This window comes from Camelus ferus, chromosome 4 (assembly GCF_009834535.1).
Source record: "Camelus ferus isolate YT-003-E chromosome 4, BCGSAC_Cfer_1.0, whole genome shotgun sequence".
In the NCBI taxonomy this organism is placed as follows: Eukaryota; Metazoa; Chordata; class Mammalia; order Artiodactyla; family Camelidae; genus Camelus; species Camelus ferus.
The window spans coordinates 69511211-69526245 of record NC_045699.1 but is presented as its reverse complement, the minus strand read 5'-3'; the positions used below and the strand labels follow the sequence as shown (position 1 = coordinate 69526245).

Below are 15035 nucleotides of genomic sequence, written 5' to 3'. Positions count from 1 at the left end.
CCCTCAGCTGTGCCACGAACAAGTGACCCTAGATCAAATAGGACTGTGAAGCCCCAGGGTCGCCTGGGGGCTGCTGCATCATTCCAGGCCCTGAGATGAATTGAGGGGTTGGGTTGTGGACCCTTCAAACAGGGGCAGACATTCCCAAACCCCCAGGGAAACTAACACCCCGCAGGATGGAGACACAGCAGAGCAAGTGCCCCATCCAGATGCTCTTTGCTGCCAGGTAGGAATTTGGGCCTGGGTGCCGGATTTTCCGATTTTACAAGACAACCTGGAAATCTCCATTTATGTGTGAGCAAAAGATCCCAGTTTCACTTTAGGAGAAGATAACTTCTTCCCTGAGGGAGAACCAAGGCAGATGTGTGTGGGAACCAAGGACCCTGTGTCTGGAGCCCCTTTGACAAACCTAAGCTGGCCTGCCCAAAGGGGCTTAAACCCTGTTGCCCACCCCCACCTCTCTTTCTTGCTCCTTTAGGCAACGAAGTGGGAGGCAAAATGAGGCTTCTCAGAGTGATGGGGATTTTAAGAGCTCATCATTACATCTGCACAACAACCTTGTAAACTGGACGATAATAATAGCGAGCAATTATCCAGCCCCTGCAGTGTACTCAACCCTGCTGGGTCCCCCTAGCTGGACCTGGCAATGCTTTGGTTGGGTTTTCTTGGTGAGACTGTTTAGCTCCCAGAAGGAGGAGGCTTATTCTGTGTTTTTTTTTTTTTTTTTTTTTTTTTAACCATGGACACATGGTTAAATTCGTCTCTAAACGGTTTCAACTTCGCTCAACAACTCTTGCCTCTGGCACCTGCCAGGCAGGAGACACTCCCAAGCCCACAGTGGGTAGGGGGTAGACGGGAGACCAAGGCTGCGCTGTGAACGGCTGGGAGAGGCGCGCCTCTTCGTAACGGACTTTTCAGAATCATGAAGATATCAGGGTCCTACTGTGGGCCTCAAGGTTGTGCAGGTTCAAATGCGAGGCCAAGGGAAGTTGCCTACACCCCAGAAAAGTGGCCCCAGGCTTGGATTCCTTGCTGCAAGTCTCCAATTCCACCGACAGTAAGAGCTCTTGTTCTAGGATCTTGCGTGGGGTTTGATTATCTCCATTTCACAGATGAAGAAATTACAGTTCGCTGAGTCCCTCAAAGCATAAAGTGGAAGGAACCGGCAGCCTGCGGAGTTAGAAGCTCCCGGGGGCGGAGACTAAGGAATTGTCCGCATCGCCCATCGAGGTGGGTGTAGTCTAGTCAGTGTAGCGGGGAGGCAAGAGCCGGGTCCAGCCGTGGTCCGACCCGAGTCCACGGCGGCTCAGGTACGCGGGAGGTTCGAGTCACCTCCACCACCGGAGGGAGCTGAGCAGTGATCGGGCTAGTGAGCGCAGTGGGCGGAGCTCGGACGGCGCCCAGCGGCCGCGGGCGGGATCGCAGGGCGGAGCCGGGCCGGGCGGAGGACGGGTGGGATCACCGTGGGCTGGGATCGGGCTGAGCTGCGGGTCCGCGCACTGGATTCCCGCGGGGCCGCCCCCTAGAGAGCCCTGGCTCCCGCTCCCAGTTGCGCTTCGGTCTTCCTAGCCCGCAGAGGGCGCTGTCGGTCCAGATGGCTTTTCTGGGCCGGAACGAGCCGGAAGTGCGAGGGTCACTTCCGGCGCGGAGCAGCGGGTTGGGCGGTAGATCGGGTCGGCTGTGGAGACTGGACCAGCAGTGGCCAGAGCTGGCCGAGACCGCGGCCGCTGGAACGCGCCCAGTCGGCATCTTGGCCTCGGCGGAAGGCGCGGCTGCCGCAATGCCGTTCTTGCACGGCTTCCGGAGGATCATCTTCGAGTACCAGCCGCTAGTGGATGCAATTCTGGGCTCCTTGGGGATCCAGGACCCCGAGCGGCAGGAGCCCCTGGATGGGTAACTGGTCCCCTTCCCGCCTCCGACCAGGCATTGCCTCCCTTTAATTGTCATTACAAACATGGCGGGGGTTGGGGCGGAGTGGCCCCGCCTGACAGATGGAGAGACAGACAGGGGTGGAGAATGCTCCTGGCCAGCGCAGGGAGGGCTGGAGGGTGTGGTGTCGTCAGGGCCTCCGCCTCAGGGCCCTACCCTGCGCCCTGCCTGTCCTGTGTCCTCCACCCTGAGTTGCAGAGGAGCAGGGTGGAATCTGTGAGCAGTGCGAAATGAGCTTTCTGTAGCTGAGTTTGCATTTTATACAGATGGGAGCAGGTCTATCCGTGAACCTGTGGGAAAGGTGTTAGAAAGTGAATCGTGCGGGGGTCCATCAGTGAGCTAAACAAAACCCCCCAACCTTTGTGATGCTTGTGGCCCAGAAAAGAGACTGACAAGCATAAGTGAAGTGCACAGTGTATTAAATGGAACAGAGAAAAGAGCAGAGGAAAGGGGATCAGGTGTGTTTCTAGGGGTCAGTTGGAATTGGCAGAGGAGGTGGGTGGGTTGGGGCTGGCGTGCTAAAGACATGTGTGCACTCAGCCTTTGGAAGGCTGGGAGGCTGAGTGTCTCTGAGCGTGAGCCGGGAAGAAGGTCTGCTGACTGCCTTGGCTGCAGAGGTTGCCTGGGCTGGTCTGGCATCCTCTGCAGCTCAGGGACAGTATCTGAAGAAGGGGTGTCAGTGTCTAGTTCTTGCTCTGGCCACAAGGGTTACCTTCAGTGCCAACAACCCAGGTGTATGTACCCAAGCCAGGGGCCAGATTCTCTGGGCAACTTGGAAGGAAGCTGAAGCCAGGGTCCTTTCTCAGCAAACCCAAGGAGTTTGCTCCAGTGAAAAGATCCAGCTTGGCCCTCTACCACAGACCTTTTCTGAAGAGACTTTCTGCCCCACAGAGCCAGGGCCCTGCCTAGGGGGGATGACAGCAGGAGACTAAAGGCCACACACGCACAGGGTGCCCAGCCAGCTGGTCTGCCTCTTTCCTGCTGCAGGCCCAGTTATGTTGCCAGCGAGGAGAGCCGAATCCTTGTTCTCACCGAGCTGCTGGAGAGAAAAGCCCACTCTCCGTTTTACCAGGAAGGTGTGAGCAACGCCCTGCTGAAGATGGCTGAGCTGGGACTGACGCGTGCAGCGGACGTTCTCCTGCGGAACGGAGCCAACCTCAATTTTGAAGGTCAGCTGGAGCCCAGAGGGGCTGGGGTGCATATATGGCTTAAGTGTGGCCTTGCTCTGGGTGGGCGGCCAGGCCTTCAGGCTCTGCATTTACTGTTCTCTTAGGAGCTATTTCCCTCATTTATTTCGTGGGTGATGACTAAGGAAAGCCACACTCAGTGGCCTCCCATCTCCCTATGGGCTTTCAAATGGCCTTTAACCACCTCTGATCCAAGAGTGAGTTTGCTTCTGCCATGTGATAAATTTGGGGAACTTTCCCTGGCTCCCGGCTAAATCCCTGCTTCCATTAGTGTGAAAATGTGGCTGCTGGCACTGTGCCCAAGGCTAAGGGAAAGTCATTTTCTGCTATTCATTCTGAGCCATCTTGCATTTTTGTTCCTGCCATCAGGAGAGGGGAAACAGATAAGCCATGCCAGGCATAAATCACATCAGGACCATGTTGGCTTCTGGCTTGTGTGCTGGGGGATGGTGACGAGCCATTTTCCTTCCCTCTCTGCTTTCACTGGGGGTGGGGAAGGGGGGAACAGGGTGAGCTGGGAGACAAGCAGGGCTGACTTGTGGCTGAATGGGGGGTTTTTGTGCTGAGGCAGGATATGTCCAGGCGTGTGTCTCCTCCCCATGTGAGGACAGGCTCTGAGGCTGCTGGGCTCCTGGAAGTTCAAGGAGCTGATTGGGGGAAGGGGACATTCTGAAGTCAGTCCCTTGGGGACCCAGCTTTGAGAACTTAGCTTTTATCACAAGACTAAAGGAGCTGTCACTCTGGGTGTTCCTTTCAATGGCCTTGTTTTAGGTCCCATTTTACAGAAGACACTGAAGCCCAGGTTAAGTACCATGTCCATTAGAATGCCCCCAGGACCCAAACCTAGGCCTGACTCCAGAGCCCGGGCTGTGGCATCCGATGAGGGCAGCTGTGTCCTGATCCCTCATGGTGACAGGAGCCCGGGACTCCTTAGGCTTCAGTGCTGGGGCCGGGCTGCCAGGCCAGGACCTGGGATGCTGCAAGAACATGCCGAGAGGCAGGACTGACGTGAGCTGTGTCTGTGCCTTCAGACCCCGTCACCTACTACACGGCCCTGCACATCGCCGTCCTGCGAAACCAGCCTGACATGGTGGAGCTGCTGGTGCGCCATGGGGCCGACATTAACCGGAGGGACCGGGTAAGAGCCAGACCCAGCCTGCTCTGAAGGGGGCATGTGGTAGGGGCCCCAAGCAGCCCACAGCCCCCCAGCCCAACCTGGCTGTGCTTTCTGGGCTCAGATCCACGAGAGCAGCCCCTTGGACCTGGCCAGCGAGGAGCCAGAGCGCCTGCCCTGCCTGCAGCGCCTCCTGGATCTTGGAGCAGATGTCAACGCCGCCGACAAGCATGGTGGGTGCCTCCTCTAGAGAAACAGACGGGCCTGGGCTGAGTTGCCTTGTGAGCACAACCAGGTACCCTGGGCTGGATGCAGCCCATCTGATGGCACAGCACAGCCAGGCTACGCTGGTGCGTTTTGCTGACTTGCTGAGGCAGTGCGTTGAGGGCTGCCTGTAGGAGGAAATGGGGTATGTGTGCGCTCAGCTTCTGAGGGACAGGGCCTCCTACTGGGAGAGACCCAGCCTGGGTCGCAGGTAGCATCTCAGGGTCCAGAAAAGTTCTACTTCTGGCCCTTCGGTTCCCACCTGAGTGTGGGTGGAGAGAGTGACCAGAAACTTGTCACCCTCCACCCTGGCTGAGATATCAGTAGCTTTTCAAGTTCATTGTGTTCTGACCCTGTGTGTCTGTATTTCCCCTCCACCTCTGGGGCTGCCCCGCCCTTGGCTTCCTGGCTTCCCTCTCCTCACTCACTCTCCCTCCCCAGGAAAGACTGCTCTGCTCCATGCCTTGGCCAGCAGTGACGGGGTGCAGATCCACAACACCGAGAACATCCGGCTCTTACTGGAAGGAGGTGAGGCCCAAGCCCAGGCTGTTCCCCAGCGTCATCCTTTCCCACTGCACTTGGTCTCTGCGGGCTCTCCCCACCGCCTGGAACATGAAGTATTACTTGGGAAGGGTTTAAGGCCATCTCCCACCTTCTGTTCTCCTTCTGGCTCTTCCAGGGGCAGACGTCAAGGCTACCACCAAAGATGGGGACACCGTGTTTACCTGCATCATCTTCCTGCTGGGTGAGACGGTGGGAGGGGACAAGGAGGAGGCCCAGTTGATCAACCGCTTCTGCTTCCAAGTAACGCAGTTGCTGCTGGCTCACGGGGCTGACCCCAGCGAGTGCCCGGCCCACGAGTCCCTCACACACATCTGCCTCAAGAGCTTTAAGCTGCATTTCCCGCTCCTGCGCTTCCTGCTGGAGTCCGGAGCCGCCTATAACTGTTCTCTGCATGGCGCATCCTGCTGGTCCGGCTTCCACATCATCTTTGAGAGGCTCTGTTCCCACCCAGGCTGTGCCGAAGACGAGAGCCACGTGGACCTACTGCGCAAAGCCGAGACCGTCCTGGATCTCATGGTGACTAATTCCCAGAAACTTCAGCTGCCTGAAAACTTCGACATTCACCCTGTGGGCAGCCTGGCAGAAAAGATCCAGGCCCTCCATGGCTCCCTGAGGCAGCTGGAGAGCTACCCCCCACCCCTCAAGCACCTGTGTCGCGTTTACATCCGGCTCTACCTTCAGCCGTGGCCAGTGGACGCGAAGGTCAAAGCTCTCCCTCTGCCTGACAGGCTGAAGTGGTACCTCCTCAGTGAGCACAGCGGCACCGTGGAAGATGACATCTGACAGCTCCGGACACAGGGGACGGCGTCTGGGCAGCTCAGTCAGCCTGCTGGTGGATTTCAGTACCTGTGGCACCTTAGGGAGAAACTTCGGTCCTGTCTGTCAGAAGGTGCAGGTTGGAGGCGAGACTTGATCCTTACTGAGTACAAAGCTAGCCAGGTGGAGCGCAGCGGCCACAACCACTGCAGTGGGGAAAGGCTTCCATCTTCAGAGAGACTGCCTCGGCTTCCCCCTGCCAGTGCCCCCAAGTCTCAACCCATATTGGAATAAGGGCCGGGGTTTAGATTTGGGACAAGCTTATCCCCTCTTCATTTGAGGGGAGTGCTGGGCATTTGCAGAAGCAGGGGAGCTCCAAGACAGGCCCGTGCTGCCTGGAGACAGGTGAAGCTAAAGGAGGCGGGAGGGGCCTGTGGGGGTGCAGCCGGGCCGAGGCCCTTTACTCCCGCCTCTTCACTCTGGATTCTGTCCAGAAGTGTTTTTGGTGGGCAGGGAGAGCTGACTCCTGCCACTTCTGTAGCTCTGGGGCCAGGTCACCCACCACCCTGCCTGCCAAGGCACAGGGTTGGGCTCTGGTGGCAGCTCTGTGCCAAACCTGAGGTCTTGGGGACCATGCCTTCTAAAAAGCAATCATGCACGACCAGGGGCTATGCTTTCCAAAATGTGTCATTTTGTGAGGGGTTCATCAGATGGAGAAAGCCACCAAGACTGAAAGCCAGCTACCGCCCCACCCTGAGCCCTCACCAAGCCGTTTGCAAGTCACACACAGTGGTCATTGTGAATTGTGAATTGTGTAAATGCCTTGGAGACAAACTGAGGCAAGTAAATGATATATTTATATTATAAAATTAAATTTTCTTTTGGCCTTAAAGGTCCTTGTATAACCCACTCCCCACCCCGCACTTCCCGCCACAGCCGCCCTACTCCAGGACAGAGGATCCTGTGGAAGAGATGACACATCAGATGCAGCATTTTGGAGAACAGTTTTCAAGTAGCACGACACTGCTGTCCCTGTTAAGAAAAGCACCACTCCAGACTGGCTAGGGATGTCACATACAAGGCGTCTCCCTTTTATTTTTAATGAAAATGCCCACCAAGGAGGAGCCACAAGGTGCAGCCGAGTGAGGCTCCGGGCCCCTCCCCTTGCTGCAGGCCACGGCAGTGATCACAGTAAGGACACCAGGGCCTATCTCTAAACAGGACTCAGAACGTGGACATCCCACCAGCTGCACGATACGGCAGGCACCACGTGGGCTCAAGGCAGCCGGGGGGCTCAGGAAGCCGCAGGTCCCACCAGCCCAGCCCCTCCTCCCCTGAGGCAAAGTCCTCAACAGCAGAGTTAAGGGTTATTCTCTTCCTCTTAAGGCAGCCAAGCCAGTGGCAGGAAGGCCAGGTGGCGTTACTGGAGATCAGGGAATCTCTGCTTCTGCTGGGGTCGCCGGGTTCCCACATGGGGAGCACCAGGGCCCTCCCCAACCCCCACCTCTCACAGCAGCAGAGCCAGGCTCCCGCCTCACCGCCCCACTCGGCGGCACCCCTCCCCGCGGGGTCCCACCGTGCCTCTGTAAGAAGAGTCTGTATAGTGAGTGGACGGCAGACAGGTGTATTTAGTGGCCTCACTCAACACTCCCGAACCATCCACGTGGAGCTTCTGGACCTTGCCCGCTGCTGGCTCCCCCGCCCACACTGGTCCCGCTCTCCTGCCAGCCCCTGCTCATCTCAGGGCTAAGCTGTACACGTGGTAGATCTCGTCCGGGAGGTTTTCCTGCCGCTCCTGGGCCAGGAGGCTGAGGCCCGCGCTGCGGATGATCCTGTGGACCACGTCGAGGTCCCGGCACACGCTGCTGTCCACGTCATCCAGGATGACGCCCTCCTGGGCCATGTTGTCTTTGATGACGATGATGCCGTTGGGGCGGAGGCCCCGCTTGCAGCGCCGCAGGAACTCGGCCAGGTGCTGATCGGTCAGGTGGCCTGGGGAAGGAGGAGGCCGTTACCGGGGAAGGACATGGGCACTTCACCACTGCCTTTCTTTCCGCCACCTCTTACTGACTTACCGGGCACTTACTCTGTGCTTAACACACAGGGCTCACTGGCTCCCAGCAGCCTGGAGGGGTTTACCAGGCCCCATCTTAAGAGGAAACGCTCGAAGTCACCTACCTGATGGCAATCAGAAAGTACGCAGCTGGGGTTTCACCCTGACTGGGTGACTTCCAGGCCCTGCCCAACACCTGCCCTCCATGCCACTCGCCCCTCCTAGGCCTGGATTAGGGGCCTGTGCCAAACAGAGTTCCTTCCCTACATTAAAACTTGAGACAGGCTTTTTGGGGACCACAAACTACAGGCCCGACCAAGCATGTCCCTAGCAGGCCTGTGCTGCCCACCTTGGAGGAGGGGGCCTGCCGCCAAGTCAGCAGCCTGAGAAGAGCACCCTGGCTGTGCTGTTAGGCTAAGTGGGCGCAGGACAGGATGTGGACAGAGTAGGGCTCGTTCACCGCGAACGGTGGGGTGGGGCAGGGGAGCCAAGGCTTCAACTTTTCCTCTGACTAAAAACCCCTTACTTACAAAAACTCATTTCCACATTCTTTGAATGCAGTAAGTTATTGGCAATTTAAATTTTTTCAACCAAAAACTGCCCCCAAGTGGGTTGTAGCAGGTATTGAGTCAAAACAAAACATGGAAGCAGATGAACCTTTTAGGTGGAGTCTGGGGAGCAGGGGGAGGATTCAAGGCTCCCGAGGCGTAGGGAAGCCCAGCCTCTGAGATGCGCGGGAAGGCGGATAAGGGCCGGGGGATGCTCACCTATTACCCACTGGATCCAGATGACGTCGTAAGAGCTGGGCTCTGGGCTAAAGTCCTGGAGCCCACAGCAGAAGTAGTTCCTCACTCTCTTGCCCTCCTCCCCCAGGTAGGTCTTAGCCTTGACCAGAAAGTCCTCCGTCACGTCCACCATGTCCACCACCGCGAAGAGAGGCAAGAGCAGCCGCTTGGTGATTCTCCCGATGCCAGCTCCGCAGTCCAGGGCACACGAGGTTCCCGTCTTGTTCGGGCCTTCCTAAAAGCAGAGGAGGCAGGCGCTAAGGATTAGGAAGCCAGAGGCGCCCTGTCCCTGTGAAGGGGCTGTTCTTCATAAGCCCTGGGACGACTCAAATCAGGGCTGGGCCCAGACTGGCAGCTGGCACTGGTGGGGACGTCAGAGTGTGTGAGCACAGCACGCTTTTTCTGAGCCACACGTATCTAAAACAAAAGCCAGCTTCCACATAAAGGTACTGACTTGAATAGGTGCATTCATCTCACTCCTGAGACCCCATTAAAATGACAGCAGAGCAAGAATAAAAACGGTTCAAGCAGTGAAGGAATGGAAGAGGGCAAGCAGTGTGCCAATCTGGGAAAATGGAAGGTGGGTGGAGCGGGGAGCAAGCAGCAGCCTCCTGGAGACAAGGATGCAGACCCAGGGCAATGCCAGCCTGATGCAAAGGAGGGCGGTGGGGCGAGTAACTAGGAGCCTGTGTTCTGCAGAACAGCCAACACCTATAGCCCAAATGCTTGCCAACACAGCAGAAGAGCAAAGGTTTTGCCTCTGGAAAAACTGGACAGTTTGCCAGAGGACTGCTTCGTTCTGGCACCCGGGAGGCCCCAGCCTAACAGCCCTGTCCCGTCTGGTAACCTTGAGGAAGAGTCTACAAGTCGCCCCACCCGCTCTCCGAGGCGGGGGTGGCAGACACCGGCAGAGAACCGGAGACCCTGCATGGTGAAGGTGGTGCCCCATGCAGACCAGGCAGGGCCACCAGCGCCATGTCCTCTCCTCCTGGAGAGCACACCAGACCTGCCTACCCTCAGGAACCTCTGCAGGAACTTCCGGGAGCTGTTGATGTCGATGCTGGAGATGTGGCCATACCCCCCGAGCATGCCGTCCACGGTGGGTGGGACCTCCTTCCAGTACGTCTTGGCCTTGGAATAGAATTGTTTCTCATCTTCGATCACCTCACTCGTCATGCTGTCACCAACCACGTCTCTGCTCAGGCACCAAATTCAGCAGTGGCGCCTCCTAAATAGAAAAGAGTAAAGGAGCCTGGTTGAGGGCCCAAGTCCCACACCGTGCTTTTCCTGGTCACACGATCCTGCCTGACAAAGAGGAATGGCCAGTGTCCCCAAATCTGCTTCCACCCTTTGGATGGCAGTGCCTTCTGTCTCTTGCATTCAAGTCATTTTACAAAGCTATCTTCATGTCAGAGCAGGAGACCCAGAGTCCTGGCTTCTGGTTCCTTCCTTACTCTTCATGACACCTGACTCAGTAGCTTCTGACCCCAGGATACAGAGACCCCCAACCTGCACTTAAGAGAAAGGAAAACACAGCAAAGAACCCAGGCCTCCTACAGCAGAAATTTCAGCTGGTCCCGACAGGGGCCCAAGGAGCCCCACACCTGCCTTCCTCTCTCGTGAGCACAGAAACAAACTCACTGCAGGGTCCAGTCCTTCGTTACCCATGAGGCAGACTCTGCCAGGCTCCGGGCTGTGAACCAGGACAACGGACACACACAATTGTGTGTGTGAGGATGGCAGAGGTACTGCGGCTAGAAGGGAACAGCCCGAGGAACCAAGCGTGCCCAGGGCATCAGGGCAGACACCCCTGGGGACAGGACACACCAGCTGGAACTAAGACGGAGGATGTGTTTGCTAAGCAGTCAGGACGGCTGCTTCGGGAGGAAAGTGTGTGGAGAACCTTCCAATGGGAAACCTCGGGTCCTGCAGGTTACATTTAGTAGTCTACACTCCACACTAAGAGCGATGAGCTTGCACTCCTCTAGGATAAGCAGGGAGTGGCCTGAGTTGTATGCTTCTGGAAGGCTGTGTGGACTGTGGGAAGAGTGAAAGCAGACGGGTCAGGAAGCAGCAGCCAGGCCATGGCGGCAGAGCTGAGGCCCCAGTGCTGCATAGGAGGGGGGGACGGTTCGACGGTGCCACACTCAGGGAGGGACATCCGCACCACGACAGGAAGGGTCGGAGGATCACATCTCTCCACCTAGGCATGGCTCTCAGCTACAGATGGTCACCATGGGCAGGTGCTGTCCCAGCTGCTGTGAGGCTTGTCCAGATCAAGTCCGACCCCCTGAGAGCTTACAATCCAGAGGAGAGACAGGAAGAAATGGAACCATCAAAAACAAGGCAGAAACAAGGACCCTTTGTTGAGCCACAAAGTGCTATGGAAACTCAGGGGATGGAGGAGTCCTTTCCAAATGGGAGACGAGGCAGCAGCCGAGAGAAGGCAGCCCCTGAGCCGGGCTTAGGACAAGGAATGTTCTGGATGGGGACAGAGCAGAAGAGGCATGACACGCATGCTACACAGAGAACTGGTGATGGCCTGGGCGGGCTGCAGTGTGGACAGAGAAAGCGGGTGTGGGAGATGAGCCCACAGGCTCAGCAAGTTCAGCCCTGTCCCCCGTACCGCCCACCAGCCTTGACAAATCTCTGGTTCTGTATTTGTATCCATCTCCCCACTGGACTGGGAACTCTTTAGAAAGCAGTGGACACCAGGATGCATCACTGTATTTCTCTTGCATCCCGCGTAGCACACAGGTATTCAACAAAAAGCTCCCTTCTGATCAAATGAACCAAATAAATCTGCAGTTGGACACTTACCTGGCTGTATTCTATCTGTTGGCCTACCCTCCTGGGAGGTGAGCTTCCCAGGAGCAGGGACATTACCTCATACACCATCAGCCTTACACCTGTTACAAGGTGGGTGTTTACTAATTGGTTGCTGAATGAATCAAAGAAGGACCTTTGTGCAGCTAGTCATTTTGCACTTTAAAAAAAAAATCCTACAGACAAAAATCTAACCACTGAAACCTGATAAGGCTGAAGCCCATTACTGACAATATAATTTTTTGCTTTCCCCAAAGCCTTACAACATGATTCCTTTAAATGTCAAGGTCTCCCGAATAATCTAATTTACAAGCATTCTACTTACAGGCAGATTCTAGGAACCAGCCAGGCACACATAGGCTGGGAAATGGCAAGTATAACTCTGACATTTGTTCTAGCAGCTTAGATTCATTACTAAACGTGACTTCTGGGGCCCTGTCTACACTTTGCTTCTGGGCGTCCAGATTGGGGTGGGCAGGTCCCCAGGAGTCAGAGGGAACAGCTGGGTTGTCAGACTGCAGGAAGTCCTCCTCCACTCTGTCCAGATCACAGCGAGGAGCTACCTGGCTGCAGGGAGGGGGAAGGCACCTGGGCCCAGGCTGGCTTGGTGGGTGCTCCAGTCCAGCTTGGAGGGGAAGAGGAACCCTTTCTCAGAGAACCACTCCTCAGCCAGTAGAATGTGTCTGTGCATCCTTCATGGTCATCTGGCCAACACCTCCCCTGCCAAAGGCGTTCAGGGAAACACCCAGGCAGCCGCTCCAGTTACTACTCTTCTCCCAGGATCCGTGGGAGAGAACGGTGTTAGGACTGTCCCCATCAGGCTCTGCAGGCTGATCTCATCCTCCTCTCCAGTCTCTAAGAAAAAGACCGGAAGCAACAGGAGGCAAGAGCCTGCCTGAAGCCACCTCTTCCCTCCCACACCGTATTATAGGACAGGGCCTGTTCTCCCTGGATCTGTGTGGACAGCAGTCGGACTTATGAGAATGGCAGGGTGCTCTATGAAAGAGAAAGGGAGGGAGGGAGTAAGGAAGACAAAGAAAAAAAAAAAAAAAAAGAAGGGGATTAAAAAGCAAAGGCTCAGATGGACTAAAATGAACCAGGTCTGAATCCCAGCTTCGCTTCTCATCGGCTGTGTAAACTCAGGTAAGACACAACCTCAGTTTAAGTAAGTGTCTATCTATGAAATGGCAACAGCAATATTTACAGGAAGGCTGTGATGGTCAGACGTGGATATAAAAGTATAAAGTGATCCATACGTTGCTGGGCACATATCAATCTCAAACGTAAAACTCTCTGTCAAATGAGATTCTCATGAATTCTCTCTGCCAAGTGTGAAGATCTAATGAGAAAATGCACTGAAAGGCCCTATAAACCTTAGCGTGTTGGCCACACCTAAGGGATTATGACTTAACGCAGACTCAAACAGCTCTACCAGTCCACGTAGGAGGGGACTGAGATTCCAATCCATGTAAACGGGGAAATACTGCAGGTTTTAGAGACTCTATCTTTGTGATTGTGGCTTCTGGCCTCCACCAAAGCATTCCACGTGTACTTCCAACACTCCCACAGTCCGTAGTTTACAGGGAGAAAAACCATTCCAATAATGGAGTGATGCACACACAGAGGAAGCCAGGAACAGGATTTGGCAGAATCCAGACTTCTTACCCTGGTCAAAGCCCTAGTCCTCCCAGGGGCTCATCCCATCTTACTGGGCAGATTCCATACATCCAGACCATGTGCAATACTGCCCAGCCTTACCGGCAAAGCTTCTGACACCAGCTGTTTCTACCCTTTATGGTTCAGACGAAGAAACCAGGGTCCAGAGAGAGAGATCACAGAGTTGATGGGCAGCAAAGCCCGGGCCTTCTGAAATGGCAGCCTCTCTGCCAACAGGCTGACCTTGACTCCAAGGGCTCTTGGCAGTGGGCTGTCTTTTGAGTGGCACCTATGTTGAGCCGTAACTGGGGTCAGGTCCAAAGTGAAATATGACAGCAACTTCCATGTAACAGGCATTACCCTGCGGGCGACTCTGATCTGAGCATTTTACTGAATCCTCACACCCATCTTCCTAGTGGGTGCTCTCCTTACCTTCGTTTCTCACAGGGGAAACTGAGGCTCAGAACGGGAGAGGGACTTGCTGCGGGGGGAGCTGGCGTAGGGGAGTGCATTGGTCAGGCTTCGGGGGGGCCTCGGCCTTCCTCCACCCCCAACCCGGGGCCCAGGCCCGGCCCGCCGACCTCCCCCGAGCGCGCACGTGAGGCCCGGCCGGCTTGAGCCCGGATCACGTGAAGAGCCGGGGCCTCAGGGCACCGAGGCAGTTGGGGGCCGGGGCCTCCCCTCTCCCGGCGGCCGCCGCGGCCCCTCCCCCCCGCTCCGCCTCGCACTACTCACCCCGGGCGGGGGCTCCCGGGACGCGGGAGAAGAGGACCAGAAAGAGGAAGGGAGGACGGCGGAGGCGAAGACCCCACAAACCCACAACCAGCTCCGTCAGACCTCGGCCAGAAGCGACACCTCGCGGCTGGCGCCGCCTTTGTCCGCTTACATCACTTCCGGGCGCCTGGAGGGGCGGGGCCGAGGTGGGCTCCGCCCCGTGATCGGCTTGCCCCGCCCTGTGGGCTGGGAACCTAACGGGAGTTTAGTATCGGGAGAGCCTCGTGGTCTTAAGGAGACGGCCGCTGTGCAGACCCTGTCCCGCCTCCAGCTTGCGCATCAGCTCTTTTGGAGGCGGCGAGGCTGGACTTTTAAAAATGAGCCTTCTGTGGGTTTCCACTGGGTAAAGAGGGGGAGGGAAAGTTTCATTCAAGCCTTAATCCCACCAGTAACAATGAACATCTTTAAATAATGCACAGATCAAAAAAAAAAAAAAAAAAAAAAAAAGAAAGAAAGAAGAGAAAGAAGAGAAAATACCTCTGGCAGTGCCATGAGGTTGCCACTCCAAATAAGCAGAACAAGTCCATTAAGTTTCCATTCCAAAAAGGTTGCCTCCCCTAATCTCCCATACACAGAAATTCCAGAGAGTTCCCTGAAGCAGCCTTGATGGAAATGTGAGTTTGCAGATAGGTAGACCTTGTGAACCTCTTCAAGCCTCAGTATCCTTTTCTGCAAGATAGATGTAATAATTACTCACCTTCCAACATTCTGAGGGTTAAATTTGTGGGACATTGTGCATCAAGCCTTCAGCCCTGTGCTTGGAGCAAGCTCTCAGTAAATAGAAGCTGCTTCATAAAATTCATCACAATATTCATATGTATCATAATAGTCACAATATTCATCATAAGTTCTTTTTTCCTAAACTGACATCCTGACTTAGATTTACAGTGATTTCCTCTGGGCGTTCCACAGCAGGTGCTTAAAGTGTGTTGCTCTAATGAAATGAAAGCTATGGTGAGGGGTGCGCTGAAAAGGGTCACCTGCTGTTGAGTCCCCCAAATCTGTCCATATTATTTGGCACCTCTAAAGTACCTCTCTAGGGTACTTTAGGTTCGACTTGGTCCCCCTGGCTTGGGCCTTTCTCCCAAGCATCATTTTCCATGTCTCTACGGCAAGGGGATAAACTT

The 15035-nt window shown here is 55.6% G+C and overlaps 2 protein-coding genes across 4 annotated transcripts; one reads left to right on the top strand and one right to left on the bottom strand.

Annotated features, from left to right (window-relative positions):
• The first annotated feature begins 1477 nt into the window (after positions 1-1477).
• Positions 1478-6706, top strand: ASB6 (ankyrin repeat and SOCS box containing 6). The gene is made up of 6 exons (XM_006181917.3): positions 1478-1893; positions 2917-3098; positions 4148-4254; positions 4355-4463; positions 4936-5022; positions 5174-6706. The coding sequence occupies exons 1-6, from the start codon at positions 1595-1597 to the stop codon at positions 5839-5841; spliced, it is 1452 nt and encodes a 483-aa protein (XP_006181979.2). The 5' UTR covers positions 1478-1594; the 3' UTR covers positions 5842-6706.
• Positions 6707-6876: 170 nt separating this feature from the next.
• NTMT1 (N-terminal Xaa-Pro-Lys N-methyltransferase 1) lies at positions 6877-14026 on the bottom strand. Of its 3 annotated transcripts, XM_032478627.1 has the most exons (5): positions 13870-14018; positions 13567-13627; positions 9667-9880; positions 8635-8887; positions 6877-7806 (listed from the first exon to the last, which is right to left on the bottom strand). In XM_032478627.1, the coding sequence occupies exons 3-5, from the start codon at positions 9826-9828 to the stop codon at positions 7550-7552; spliced, it is 672 nt and encodes a 223-aa protein (XP_032334518.1). In that variant the 5' UTR covers positions 9829-9880; positions 13567-13627; positions 13870-14018; the 3' UTR covers positions 6877-7549. The 3 variants fall into 3 exon arrangements, with proteins under 3 accessions (XP_032334518.1, XP_032334517.1, XP_014412399.1); XM_032478626.1 differs by lacking the exon at positions 13567-13627 and having other exon boundaries at positions 13870-14026; XM_014556913.2 differs by lacking the exons at positions 13567-13627; positions 13870-14018 and having other exon boundaries at positions 9731-9862.
• Between the last annotated feature and the right edge of the window lie 1009 nt (positions 14027-15035).

What these genes read in the sequence shown, in the direction of transcription:
- ASB6 (XM_006181917.3), top strand. Translation starts at nt 1,595, where the DNA reads ATGGCTTTTCTGGGCCGGAACGAGCCGGAAGTGCGAGGGTCACTTCCG. An exon ending in CGGCAGGAGCCCCTGGATGG is followed by an intron (nt 1,894 to 2,916) that starts GTAACTGGTCCC and finishes TTCCTGCTGCAG; the next exon opens with GCCCAGTTATGTTGCCAGCG. An exon ending in ACATTAACCGGAGGGACCGG is followed by an intron (nt 4,255 to 4,354) that starts GTAAGAGCCAGA and finishes TTCTGGGCTCAG; the next exon opens with ATCCACGAGAGCAGCCCCTT.
- NTMT1 (XM_032478626.1), bottom strand. Translation starts at nt 9,828, where the DNA reads ATGACGAGTGAGGTGATCGAAGATGAGAAACAATTCTATTCCAAGGCC. An exon ending in TCCTGCAGAGGTTCCTGAGG is followed by an intron (nt 8,888 to 9,666) that starts GTAGGCAGGTCT and finishes CTCTGCTTTTAG; the next exon opens with GAAGGCCCGAACAAGACGGG. An exon ending in CTGGATCCAGTGGGTAATAG is followed by an intron (nt 7,807 to 8,634) that starts GTGAGCATCCCC and finishes CTCCTTCCCCAG; the next exon opens with GCCACCTGACCGATCAGCAC.